Source organism: Triticum dicoccoides, chromosome 5B, assembly GCF_002162155.2.
Source record: "Triticum dicoccoides isolate Atlit2015 ecotype Zavitan chromosome 5B, WEW_v2.0, whole genome shotgun sequence".
NCBI lineage: Eukaryota > Viridiplantae > Streptophyta > Magnoliopsida > Poales > Poaceae > Triticum > Triticum dicoccoides.
In genome coordinates this window covers 714,461,196-714,475,791 of record NC_041389.1, presented here as the reverse complement: position 1 = coordinate 714,475,791, position 14,596 = coordinate 714,461,196, and the positions used below count along the sequence as shown (strand labels likewise).

Here is a 14,596-nt window from a genome sequence, read left to right as displayed (position 1 = left end):
GCGGCGCCGGGCGGCGGCGCGGGCCCGCGCGGGCCCCGGATGGGCTCCGCGGGCCGCGGCGGCGAGGAGGAGAGAGAGAGGTGTGGTGGACACGTGTCAGCGCCGGAGTGGCTGCGGCGGCCGGGGCGGACGTGTCCGGCGCGGGCAGACTCGTCTGGCAGCGCGGGGAGGAGTTTTGCTAGGGTTTCATGTGCGAATTTTCGGAGGGAGGGCATATATATATAGATAGAGGGAGCTAGGAGAGTCCAAATGAGGAGCGGTTTTCGCCGACACGATCGTGATCGAACGACCGAGAGCATGGAGGTGAGTTTGCTAGGTTTTGGGCCACTTTGGAAGGGGTGTTGGGCTGCAAAGAGAAGGGGGGTTTCGGGTTACGCGGTTAACCGTTGGAGTACCAAACGACGTCCAAATGGCACGAAACTTGACAGGCGGTCTGGCGGTGTTATACCAAGGCCTCTTGACAAGACTCGGTCCATTCCGAGAACGTTTAACACCCGCTCACAACGAGAGACAAAAAGGGGACGCCGGAGGGCATAGGAGTGCCGGATTGCAAAACGGACAACGGAGAAAATGCTCGGATGCATGAGACGAACACGCATGCAAAATGAAATGCATATGATGACATGATAAAATGCAACACGCAAGCAAATAATATGGCAACGACGGCGAATAACTGGCAGACACCTGACGCATCGGATCCGGGGCGTTACAAAGGCCCTCCAGCCAATACCCCAAGGGAAGGGGTTGGCGTTGGAGCTGGAGATAGAGCTCATGGCGATGGGGAGGAGGAAGGTTGACAGTGAGAGAAGAGAGGGGGTGGGTAAGTAGTGGTGGGCAGGGTGAGTAAATATAGGGGGATGGAAAGGAGGAGAAGAGTGACAGTCATGCTGTTTTCACTACAAGCTCTTGAATTAGCCATGAACTCTGTGCAGTGCCTGACTCCATGACTTGTGTGCAGATCGAGGATAGCAATGAGATGGGCACGGAGGTGCTCTCGGCCGTTGACAACAAGGGCAAGCAACCCCTTCACCCAATGCCCGACGAGATTGAGCTGCCGCCCACCACCGAGGAAGACCCGAAGACGCCTTAGGGTGGCGACGACGAGGGCATGGAGGAGCCCCCAGCAACAAGCGCCGCAACTAAGGCCACTACCATCAGGAGGATGGCCCAACTCACTTCTACAAGGTCATCCTTGCACCGAAGCTTGAGTGCATCCCCATGCCCCTGGACTTCACCAAGCACTTCGTCGCGGCGCCGACGGAGTTCAAGCTCAGGAACAACACCGGCTGCTCCTGGAAGGTGACGGTCAAGCTGATGAACAGTAGGGTGACCCTAGATCAGGGTTGGGCCACCTACGCAGCCGTTCGTCAGATCAAGATCGGCTACATGGTGACGTTCAAGCTCTTCACTCCCGACACCCTCAAGGTCATCATGTTCAACGATGATGGCATTGAGGTTGTCAACAAGTGCGGGAAGCACGACGAAGCCTTCGCCGCCAAGGAGTAGGGCCGTGCCACCTCTTTCGAGCGTACTATCGAGTCTGCTTTGAACATGTTTATGGTTTATGCGTTGAACTGTTATGAACTGTGATACTGCTTATATCTGAATTATGCTAGTTGATGCTTTCTTATTACTATGTTGTGCTTATGATGTGTGTTGCCGGAGTGTGGTGGTAACCTCACCAACTAGCCAAAGAGGTTACCACACATCAGGCCTTGCATACAACCAAATACCATGCCTTGGGTTTATGCACTAACATGCAGGCAATCAAACACCACGCAGTGTGGTTCAGCCCATGCAGATAAAAGGGCATGCAGACAACCAACCAACATGCATATGATGCATTTGAGACTGCATTTGTATAACCAGGTTGGATGGAGAAGTATATGCGATGTGGATACTGTAGCGCACGGCAACCAAACACGCCCTATGTTGCACTACTCGTCTTTGATCGTCATCCTATTATCAGGAAACTCGCTGGAGTAGAGCAATCCAAACTCAAAGACCGGCACAAGAAAATCACCATCCAAGTTGCAGCTAGAGGAGCCTTGTACGTACTATGCATGATGGACCCACTGCCAACGCGTAAATTGTCTGGTGAACATAGTGTCACTGAGTATCCTTCCACTGAAGACTTCTGGGAGGTGACCAAGCCTCATTCTCAAATCAGCCAGCCTAAGAGCATCTTCAACGGACGCACACCGCTTGGTGCGCTAAAAAAGCGTTTGCCGCGCGTTGTGCAACTAAAAACTACTCCGAGTCGTCTTCCTCCTCCTTCTCGCTTGTGTCGTCCGACGTATCAAGCCACACGTCTTCCCACTGCTCATCGTCACTAGAGAGGAATGATGCCGCTCCCAGATCGCACTGCGATATTGCCACTGCCTTCCGACGACGCATGTCCGACCGTTCCACGCGCCGCCTTGCCCTCCTCTCCGCCCAGAAGGCATGCTCGTAGGCGACATCCTTCGGGTGGCGCTGGCGCCACTACGCCATGGCTCGCTCGTCCGCCTCGGCGATGAGGAGTTAGTTATTAGCCGTGGCGGAGGGGCGACGACCTACGCCTGCTCGCACGTCAAGACGTCCTGAAAGTTCATCTGTGGGCGAGGCCTCCCGAGGAGCCATGCCACCACGTCGTACGCGCGGGCGGCCTCGTGCGCTCTCGAACATGCAGAGGCCGAGGCGGGTGTCGCTGGACTGAATCTCAATGTAGAAGGCGCCGGAGGGGCGCTCGCGGACGCAGCGATAGCCCGAAGATCCCGGCCGTGCAGCGGCATGGTGGCGCGGTGGTGGCGCGTCGGCAGCGAGGTGAGGAAAAGAAGCAGGGAGAAAGCGCGTGGCGAGGTGGAGTGCGATGGGAGGCCGCGTGGAGGGCGCAACAATTTATAGGCGCGCCAGAAGTTGCACGATAAATCTAGCGCGCGACCACCCACTTTTTCCCGCGTGCGCAATCGTTTTCTGCATGCCTGAGTTTCCCACCTCCGTTGAAGCGTGCGAAACCGTCCCGCGGGCGCTAAAATCGCATTTTACCACGCGCGTGGGGTTTTTGCAGCCGCTGTTGAAGATACTCTAAGAGAGGATGATCGTTTTCCAAGAAATAGCTGCGGCTTACTACTTAAGAATTCCATTTGGACGCGGACATGCACCCCAATAGTTTCGTACTACAATCCAGCTGGGTCCGCTTGCTGATTAGTCATTCCTTGTACAGTATTCCACTACGGTCGGTCGCTCCCAACTAAAATATACGGCGACGGAGCACTCTCGGCCGGCCTTATAAAACGCCGGGATGCTTCGCCGCCTCTCCATCGCTGCGATGTATATATAGCACGGCAACCGAAGCTAGCAAAACCTACACCAATACCAACAGAGCTTGGTTGGTTGCTTGCTAGCTAGCTCTGATATTCAACAGACGCTCAATGGCAGCGACGCGTGCGTGCTTGGTCGCCCTCGTCGTGGCTCTCGCGTTTGTCTTCTTGGAGGGACTGGCAGCAGCAGCGCCGGCGACTCCGGAGGGTAGAGCGCAGCGGCGGCGGGAGGTGCGAAGCCTCCTCAGGCGGCTCAATAAGCCTCCTGTCGCAAGCATTCAGGTATACAAGTGTCGCCAACTACCTTCAGGTTTATATCTTGTCACACATACGTGCTCTGATTTATTTTGTGTTAAACTTTTTTTTTGAGGTATATTTTGTGTTAAACTTTGTGCTGGCCAAATTTAAAAAGGTTATCAACTTATTTTTTTTGTATGATGTAAATTAGTATCATACATCTTTATATATATATATATATATATTTCTCTATATAATAACTGGTCTTAGAACAAATCAAATATGCACTATCATGCCAAAGATTCCGCTTGCTTTTGTTTGTGGTATAAATCCATATCCAAACCTAGACGAGACAACTTGGTATATGCTGGTCTGGTCTCCTTCTTCCCTCTTTCACCGTACCTTAATTACCTCGTAGTCAAAACGTACACTTCGATTCCTGTGTTAATTTGGTTGTACCATACATGCATGATTTGTACTGACTAGTTTATAGAACTAGATGATGTTAGAAGTAATCCGAAGTACCTGGTCCGTCATCCAAGGAGCAAGCAATCACACCATGCACAACACCGAGATTTGTTAACAAGGTTAACGAACTTGGCTACATCCCCACAGGCGCTCCTTCCCGTGACGCCATCACAACACCACACAACTGCCATCCGGGCGCCGGCACACGCCGGCGGCTCTCCTTGCATGCCTGTGCTATTATATTGGCATCAGAGTTTTGGATTTCGTCTAGAAAAAATGAATTTCGTCCAAAATTCGTCCATACTGTTTGGCCCGGTGTTAGTGTAACCCGGTCAAAAAATTCAGGTCCTACGTCCAGCCTACTGCTCCAGCGCTCCACCTGCGCCCAGCCCAGCCTCCTCCTCCTAAAGCACTCCTCCACTTTCTTCTCTCCCCCATTGGAGGGTGAACGTTGAGGCAGCGGTAACGCCCGTGCACGCGGGCGACCCTGTAGACAGCGGCAACACCGTGGAGGGCCACCACATGAGGTCGTAATGACTTGGTGCATAGGTTCTACAAGAGTGTTAATCTAGGGTTCATGTCGAGTGTATAATGTTCAATTCTTGGTCTATAATGTTTTGGTACATGGATTCTGTTAATTGATTTCTACATATATATATGTTGATAAAGACTTTGTTCTATATATTTTTTCTGGTTTATTTCAAAGAAATTGCCAAACTGTGGTCAAATTCGTTCCAAATTTCAAATTTTGGTTTGGCATTTTCGTCTAAAACCTAATTTCATCCATTTCGCCAAGGCCCGGTAAATTTGGCAAAACGAAATTCAAAACTTTGGTTGGCATAGATTATATCGTGCGTCTACCCCTCATTATATAAGAGGTTTAGCATATAGGTGTCCTATTAGGACACGATTCCATATCCTGTCTAAACACAATACAAACTCCACCTTATACATTGGACTTGAGCTTATACCATGAGTACCGCTGCTACTCCAATACTCCATGTGACTACACCTGCAACTTGTAGTCCATTCTTTTCTTGATCACTGTCAACACCCGAGAAAAATTTAGTTTCTCATTACCCTAGTTTGTGCTCCCAACTTCTGGAGTATCCGTTCAATATCATCACACACCAATCATTGGTATGCGTGAAAGTGAACAACTCACTTATTAGGTGTTATAGATAAGAGTTAACTAAACTCAACATCAGCACCCCTTTCTTTACCGCATGTCTGAAACTTAAAGGAATTTCACCGTTGCTTGTCGTCATCGCGAATAAAATTCACAGTTGTCTCACCACATGTATGACCACCAGAGCCCTGACACGTCTCCATGTCTCATGCATACTGCACGCTTCACCACTATTACTGTGTCATGCCTCTACTGTCCCGGTTGAGCCTCAAGGGTCGCGAACCCACACCACTCAAACCCCACTGCAGATTACCACCAATCATCATCGGCCGATGACAATTATCACGTTTCAATCAAACCACTAAGCTCCAGTCCGAACTACGTGTCAATCGCTTTTTCCCCGTTGAACTAGGCTTCGACTCTCTGTCGACTTATGATGTAGCCCCTCAATCAGCACCTAATGATGTATTCCAAAATTTAGCTTCACCTTCAACATGACTCCATGTTAAATGATCAGCCCACACTCACCCCTCGTTGCCTTCAAGGTCCCGTGTGCATCGTCTTCTGTACCGACCGACTTGTGTCACACTATCTTGTCCGACCCAACTGAACTTGTATGGCTGCATGGAACGCTCGAGGTTCCCAAATCATCTTCCGTGAGTTGTAATCCATCACATAATAATTCCAACTTAGCTGACATGATTTCCAGCAACACGACGAAGCATCCCTGTCCTGCCAACAAATATTTCACCGTATCTGCCATAACCCAAAGCTTCTTGTTCCATCGATTCTCCACCTCAAACTTAGTTTCCATTGGCGCCATGGTTCTTCATACTGGTAGTAGTTGAGAATACATATGAATGAAAATACATATGAATTCGACTACTGGTAGTAGGAAAAAATATTTATTGAATATAAGTAACATAATAGAGTAAAAACTCTCATGCATACTTACATGTTGAAGTGGGTCTTCCTTATACATGGTTGCATGTCGAGGTAGCATGTTGAGAAAAATATGTTAGTAGGGATCACCCAATTAGTTAAATAATATAGGCTAAATATCTTTCGTACCAGAGACAGATCATTTGTTTTTGTGTGCGTGTAAATATATATTTAGCATCATATATATACTCAAGGAAAAAATTCACTACTGCTGCAGTATGTGATTCTTATTAATAAACAATATTTTGCTGGCATCATCATTAGTATTCTTACTATGATGAAAAAAATATTTTACTAGATAAAATATTACAAGCTATCAAATATTTCTATGTGAATACCATCACACTAATTCTAGTTTAAAATTGTCATGGCACAAATAGTTCCAGGTCAATCCTCATGAGATGATTAGGTGCATTTATGAAGATATTTTCAGTATAGTCTGGTATAATATAATATGGGTCCATAAAATGAATGTTCACATCATGATAATGCCAGTTATGGAGATCTATAAATTCTCATCTGCTGATAAGGTGCAGAAAAATAGAACTATTGTGACGATCTATGGGACGTCGAGTCTTCCTGCTATTTTAAGTACCTTTTTTGTTTTCTGATTTTGTAACATGCTTTTTTCTAGTTAATTATATCCGATTTCATATAAAATAAATATGGTGTATTATGAAAATGGGTATTATATTTTTTAGAGAAAGAACATCAAGGTTGAATATGCACAACACTATAGATGATCTTTTGAGTGAACTTTCAAAAATAAATAACACAACGATATTCTATATATGGAAATCTCTAAGAGAATTTTTGTCATTATTGTATGCATGATTGTGTTGCTAAAATGAGTAATATTTCTTTTGGGAAAATAATTTATACTAGCTACATTTATACAGTTTCGATAACCAACTTATACATGCATAGTGGGATAAATTCGATAGCAAAATTTCTGGAATGTATTATAAAAACAGAAGAAGTATTATTGACATCGACTTTTAATTCCTGCTCTATGCTGTGATTGTCCATCCCATAGAACTAAAATTCATCAAACTTTAATTAATTTTAATAGGTAAATGCGAGAGATAGGATCTCTTGACAATAAATAAGTTTGCTGGCATGATATTTATAGTATTGCTATTGTTCTCATTTGTGTGGACTTATACTAATTATGAACCTATGGAGCATCTCACCCATAGCTTGTCCTGGCTTTGATCTCTCTTTGTCAAACACATCAAATATAAGAACATCTCTTTAGAATTAAGATTCTATCAAATTATTTCTAAATTCCTTTAACTAATAAAGTCCTAAGATATAGGCTCACATCACAAATTGTTAGTATATTTCTATTGGACCGTCGTCGTTATCCCTAGTGCAAACACTTGCCTGACCGTCGATCTAGGAGGCTTCACCGCCAATGTACATCTTCCCACATATCTATCTGTTTTGCTGGCATCAAGAATGTGAACATGGTATGGATTATTGTTCCATCAACCTCGCATATAATTACAAGAAATCCAACCTAGTTCACTTCATGTTTCTAGATCTAACGTGTAGTGTTAATGTTATAAAGAGAAAGCATCGGTCATCTCGTCTAATTATATTTGTAAAATATGGTTGCTCTAACATTTTTCTGGCACATATGTATAATCCGATTGATTTTTTATCACATATTACTAGGATATTTTATGATAACATCTATTTCACGATGTTATCTAAGTACATATTAGAAGATTCATAGGTACTTAGTGATTGTTCTTAGTTGACCCCTTAGATTTTCTCTAATTCTACTAATTTTAGTCGAAAAAGTTATTACATTTAGTGGCTTTAAATATGTTTATACCCACATGTATTTAACCGTAGCATGACACAATTAAGATCATTTTTTTTATTTAAGAAGGGTTTACCCGGTTAATGAGTACTTTTTTCTCTAGTTCTAGCCATTTTTTGTTAAGTTGACATATCAGTAAGAAGTTTGTGGAAGTTAAATGCCATGCTATTCCAAGAAGTTTTGTGAGAATCGTCAATAGTTATATGCTAGTACATGAAAGTAAATTAGTTCAAAGAGTTAAATTTTGGATTCAGGAATGACCTAACTGCTTATTTTGGAAATATCATTGCAAGTTTAATGGTTCAAATACCTACTAACTATATGGGCCATTATTGTTTTTGAGAATATAAGGGTGATATATATCCCATATACCTAAGTATGTAATCCCAACTACTTGTGTAATCTCAAAATGCACATATGCCATCTCACCGCACATGCCACCTCATGAACTATTTTCCTTTTTTCTCTTTTGTGAATTTCATACTCCACCCAATTAGGATCTTTAATGCAAAATGTGATCTCAATATGCAACCATGCGTGCATGGAAAAAAAACTCCACCTCAATATATAACCATGCATGGGAAAATGTTTTTTATGATACTTATATTTGATAAACATTTTACACTACCCAAGAGTAGCCTGGTATTACCCATCCAAATATTTATGCTCCATACGACAACCTCATCTGAATATATTGCAACCAATTCATACAGGAATGCATGTTCTTGCAAAGATCTAGATTAATCGAAGGGAAAAGGCTTGCCGCGAAAGAAAAGTATGAATTACATGTTCCTTATTGGTCCAATATGGGCCTAATTAGGTTTTTATATTTCCATGCAAGCTATGGCTTATGACTGATGTGTAATCACAACCGATAAAAGTTAGTTAATTATGGAGGTAAATGCACATCAATGGCATCATGTTTTGCTTTCTTGGTTAGAATTTCTAGCAAATCTCTTTATTTAATCTTATATTATTATCTCAATATATAATAGATATATCCTACACATGGCATGTGTGACATGGCCTGAAGTGCTTATTTCTACACTATGCATTTCCAATTTCATCATATAAAATTGCACGTAATTGCATGATAGATTTTTGAGTAGCCTATTTTTCATACTATCAACTCAAGTAAGCATAGTGTAGAAATAAGCACATTTTGGATTACATGTAAATGAAAAAAGTGGATCCATGGAATGAGTAGGTAATGTAGTTCTTATATTCTTTTAATTTCTTTAGCATTGTTGGTAGCTAATTTAGTGATAGTGGTGAATTTACAAACGTCCTAGCGAATAGGTCGTTATGATGTTTTTTCAATTTCATACATAATTTATACTAATATTTGTTCTCAAGTAAATTTATCGAAGCTACTTTGTGCTATCAATATGAAGTACAACCATATTTTATTGACAATTATAAATTAAATTAGTTGACACAATTACTTAGATGTGACTATCTAAACATATCTTTTGTACGGAAGATACAAAGTTTATTAGTTAACTCTTTGTGCCATAGAACGGAGAGCTCTTTGCTTTATTCTCACTGTTGGGTCTATTTATAATAGATCAAACATAGACTGTGAAAGTAAATAAACTGTGTTGGAACAAAGTAGTAGAGCTGAATTTTTTTAGTAATAGTCAAAAAAAGTATTGAACCATGTACTAGAGCTAAGAAAACAAATAGGATCAAGTTCAGTTGTATCAGAGCCATGCCTTCTATGGTGAAAGCAAGCACCTCATTTCCACTAAAGTGCCACACCCAGCCTTGATTACCACCTATCAATCCTATGTTAGGCAAGACCAATGCATATTTTTCCATCATTATGATCTAGTCAATATCAACTTGTCTGGACCAACATCCATCATCCTTGATAAAACATGCAAGGTGAGTCATGTTTTCCAATTGCGTTATGTGTACTATCACCAAAGAGCACAAGCTCTAAATTTATTTTATTTCATGTTCTTGTATTTTTATATCTTGAAGAGCTGAAGCAGGAAAGTGCGCCAAACATAATCACAAAAAATAAACCTAGCAATCGGGAGGGATTGTAAAAACATCTTTAGTTGAACTGCATGTATGCATGTAAACTCCTTTTAAATATTGTGGTTATTAGAATTTGCACATTTTTTATGAATGTGATAATTGTTTTCCTGTTGTTAGGACACGCGCGCACTAAAAAGATACTTTACATGTGCCTTTTCCTTCTGTGTATACTGCAGATTCACCTATCAAACTTTTTTTATATTACTCTTCTATTTTTATGCTTGAATTAAATCTTAGCCCTTATAATTTGGTCCCAAAAAATAGATGGTTAGCTTTTCTTTCCCGAATTAATGTAAGAACTTCTAGGGAATCTCTAATTAGTATAGTAATAAAGTAATATAATAGATAAACTTCAATTTGAAACTAGATTTTTTTTTCATTTAATTAGTTGTCCCATCAAACTTCATCCTACCTGGATGTGAATTTTATTCAATGCCTAAGACATAAGCCAAGCTCAAGCATAGAATAAACCATATCAAGATAGTCACGTGTACTAACATTAACATCGAAATGTAACCAAACTTTTGTTATAAAATCCAAATATTATATTGTTTGGAAAGATAAGTGGTTCGTATGTAGATCCAATCTGATTAATATGATGTCCAGAAATTAATGTATCGAGCAAGTGTTGTCTTTTGGATACTCGGAGATATAGTACGTACATGATCCATCGGATGAACAAAGGAAAGCCTTGCTCGGCTTTGGATTAAGATATGGAATCCTATTTTATTAACAAAATTAAAATCCCAAGGTTGATTGAGTTTGCTTATAGTTGTCGGAAGAATTTTTTTATTTTAATCCACATTATGTATTGTCTATGAGAAGATTGTAGTGAAGATCTAATGTTTTCTAGTTTGCTCGAACTATTCTATTTTTTATCTCCAATTGCAAGCACTGATTCCTATAAGTTAATAGAGCCTAGATGGAGATATCATAGACTGTGTGCACATCTCCAAACAACCTGCATTCGACCATCCTCTCCTCAAGAACCATACTATACAGGTAAAACTTTGCAACACCATTTCCCTTTTCATTTCGCGATTGGTTGTTGACAAGTTGCTATGCTCTCCAATATCCCAAATGATTCCACAATTCAGATGCAGCCTTCTTACCATCCAGGAGGCATGTATCATGAATCTAACATCGCACCTCATCACATCACCCAAACATGGCATCAAAATGGCAAGTGCCCTGAGAACACAATACCAATCCGACGGACCAAGGAGGAGGATGTCTTGAGGGCCAATTCCATCAAGAGGTATGGCAAAAAGAGGCCCCAGAGCATCGCAAACCTCGATTCAATCAATAAACCAGTAATATCCAATATATCGACGGGGCACCAGGTAAAAAAAGCCATTTAAGAATCACATTCAAATGAGAAATAATCTCCCTCTTGGATTATTACTACTATTATTTGATTCTGGAAGTGCTCATTTAAATTTGTTTTCGCTCATATTGAGCAGCATGCCATTGCATCTACACAGGTTGATAACTGCCATGGGACCAAAGCCAGCTTCAATTTGTGGAAACCAACAATTGCAAGGGCCGATGACTTTAGCTTGACACAACTCTGGATCATTGGGGGTTCCTATAGTGGCAACGACCTCAATACCATTGAAGCTGGATGGCAGGTCGGACCTCAAAGGGAAACATTAAACCCACTTTCATATATGATGTATTAATCCACCTCTGAAATATAATCTAAAGTAACATTTATGTAGTCATCTCCCTTACCTACATTGTCGCTATCAAAAAGAACCTAAAGCAACCTTTGAGATATATCATGCAAAATAATATCAAATAAACCTCTAAATGCATATCTACATTGTCCACATGTGCTATTATAGAACATAATCTTTAGTAACCCTCTAATGTACATCTTCATTATCCCACCAAAACATTATTAAAAATAATCTAACCCTCTAGATCTACATATAAAGTCCACACTTCCCTCCTTATTAATATTAATACTACAAAACAAATCCCCATAAATAAGAGACTAAATTAGCTAGCCCTCCCACTATATACATATAGAAAAAGCTAACTGTATGTACATATCCTCCCTAACTCAAAGTATACTCACATGAAGCGTGTCACACTAGTACATCCAGAATTGGGCTAGGCCCTAGCCGAACTCGTTCCATAGTACCATAAAGAGTCAAAAAGTGGTACACTCATCAAAGAAATCTTATGGCATGATCAGGGTTGTGACCCAAGCAGCTCAAGACCGATCGTTGCCTTAATGTGCCACCATGTAAACCATGCATGTATGCATGTAGCGTGGACTAATAAGCATATCACTTTCTATGGTTTTGCAATCATTGAATATGTTTTATTCATGAAACACATGACAATGATAATAACAAGATGGTGGATGATCAATTTTGAGCAAATGTGGACCTCATTTCATCCAAAACAATTAATTTATTCAGTATCTTATAAGGTACCTATATCTCTTATGTCCGACAACATTATATACAATACTAAAACTATATCAATAACTTAAGAAGACATCCTAGATATATAACCATGGATAGGGTGAATTTTTAAAGGGACTCAACTAAATAAGCAAGCAACATTCAATTCTATGAGTGATCAATTGTGCAAAAGGTATAGGACACCACTACTCAATCAAAAAGACGAAGATGCTGGAAAAAGGATTGAAAAGATGGATTCCATGGGAATTTATCATATGAGCAAACTTGTTGGCAAGTCTCATTCTATCTGTATAATTTAAATGGAAGGGAGAAACATGTTGTGTGCAAAGACTTAGATTGTCTTGCTTTTTCATGTGTTGCGATTAAAGGAGAACCTCAAAATCTCACTCTTCCTCACCCACTCTCTCTCCCTGTCTATCTATCTATTCCCTAATCATTCAATATATAATGGTGTAGTAAGTTGTGCAATCACTTTCAATGTGGCTGATGGCTTTGTCCTCTATATAAACATTGCAGGTATACCCAGGTCTATATATGGATAGAAATACTAGACTCTTCATCTACTGGACTGTAAGATAAACAACATATTTAATTGTATCTTAATTTGAAGAAATTTCAAGCCCTCCTTTTAGGAATGTTGGTAATAACATCAAGATGCTACTTTTCTACTATGTGGAATATTGTAGCGTGATGCGTATCAAACAACAGGATGTTACAACCTACATTGCTCAGGGTTCATCCAGACAAACAATCAGATCACCCTTGGTGGCAGTATCTCCCCAACCTCCACCTATGGAGGCGCACAATATGACATCGACATTTTAGTTTGGAAGGTAATACAACACTTAAATCCTAAGTTTTGAGTTGTTTGTGCCGAAAAGTTCAATCAAAAAGGGTAAGCTGATGGGGAAATGTGGGAGAATTCACTTACTTCAACATTTCCTCCTCATGTTCATTCTCCCTTAGATCTAGAAGTGGAAATAGGAATCGGCCACAATTATTTATTTTATTATAGCAGTCGCTAGGATTAGAACTCGAGAAATCTAGCTTTGAGCTACATGAGTTCAAACCAAAAGCCTATGCTAATGGGAAAGGGTGAGAAATTCACTTATACTTCAACTTAGGCACACAAACTCAAATTCTTGAATGGGCATAGAGAATCGATGCCAATGTCCTCTTGTTTTTTCTATCAATTGTGGTTCCTGGCCTATCTATTGGCACACAAATGGTGTCGCAGTTGTATCCATGCGTATTTCATATTTGTCTTCGAGTGCAACATTGTTAATTTAGCTATTGAACAAGGTATCTTTGAAGTTACACCTCCTTATCTGGTTAGAGCTGAAATGAATAAATATTAGCCATTGACATTAAGTAAGTTAAACTTAGTAAGATATTTAAATAGTTGCACATGAACTCTCTAATGTGTTGTGATACACTAGCCCATTAGTTTGATGTATCGTCTTTAACTTGGGAACTTAAGTCATCTACATTGTGTTAATCATTATGTATTTTGTTATTTCGTAGTAAACTATTTTTAGCTTGTAGGACAAGGTGGGAGGGAATTGGTGGCTGCAAGTGGGGGGCTATTATGTGGGGTATTGGCCATCGTTCATCTTCACCTACTTGGCAAATAGTGCCTCCTCTGTCCAGTGGGGTGGTGAGGTATTTTCACCTGATGTCGGCCAAACTTCCACACATATGGGTAGTGGACACTTCCCCAATGAAGGGTTCCGTCAGGCCAGTTACATTAGGAACATCCAAGTGGTAGATTCCTCCAACTCTCTCATACCGCCAAGTGATGTGGGCTTAATAGCTCAGCAGAACAACAGTTATGATGTGCAAGGTGGTGTCTATGGAAGCGACTGGGGCACTTACATCTACTATGGTGGCCCTGGGAACTAATAACATTAATAGCCCATGAAAAGTATACCTTTTGTAATATAATGCTTTATGTGTTACTTGTGGCCCCAATACAACTGTACGTGTTGTGATGCAATGCCCAACTATTGTGTACCACTTGATTCCTAAGATATGTAAAAAAGCATTACAAGCTTGTAACATATGCACTTATGTTTCACCACATGTTTGGGAATATGTAATAAGTGGCTTTCATCATTTGTCGTTACAACTCTATAGGCACTTCAACTAAACATCATGTACTTTCGGTAAGGATAAGCCTATTTACATCAAACTTTCAGATCTC

General features: G+C 41.0%; 1 protein-coding gene across 1 annotated transcript; it reads left to right on the top strand.

Annotated features, from left to right (window-relative positions):
- Positions 1-3,413: 3,413 nt before the first annotated feature.
- LOC119306834 lies at positions 3,414-14,389 on the top strand. The gene is made up of 7 exons (XM_037582955.1): positions 3,414-3,584; positions 10,871-10,957; positions 11,053-11,298; positions 11,419-11,586; positions 12,910-12,963; positions 13,080-13,226; positions 13,939-14,389. Exons 1-7 carry the CDS (start codon positions 3,414-3,416, stop codon positions 14,293-14,295), a joined length of 1,230 nt encoding a protein of 409 aa, XP_037438852.1. The 3' UTR covers positions 14,296-14,389.
- Positions 14,390-14,596: the final 207 nt, after the last annotated feature.

Coding starts and splice junctions, on each gene's coding strand:
- LOC119306834 (XM_037582955.1), top strand. CDS start 3,414: ATGGCAGCGACGCGTGCGTGCTTGGTCGCCCTCGTCGTGGCTCTCGCG. Junction 10,958..11,052: donor TCAAGAACCATACTATACAG/GTAAAACTTTGC, acceptor TCCACAATTCAG/ATGCAGCCTTCTTACCATCC. Junction 11,299..11,418: donor ATATATCGACGGGGCACCAG/GTAAAAAAAGCC, acceptor CATATTGAGCAG/CATGCCATTGCATCTACACA.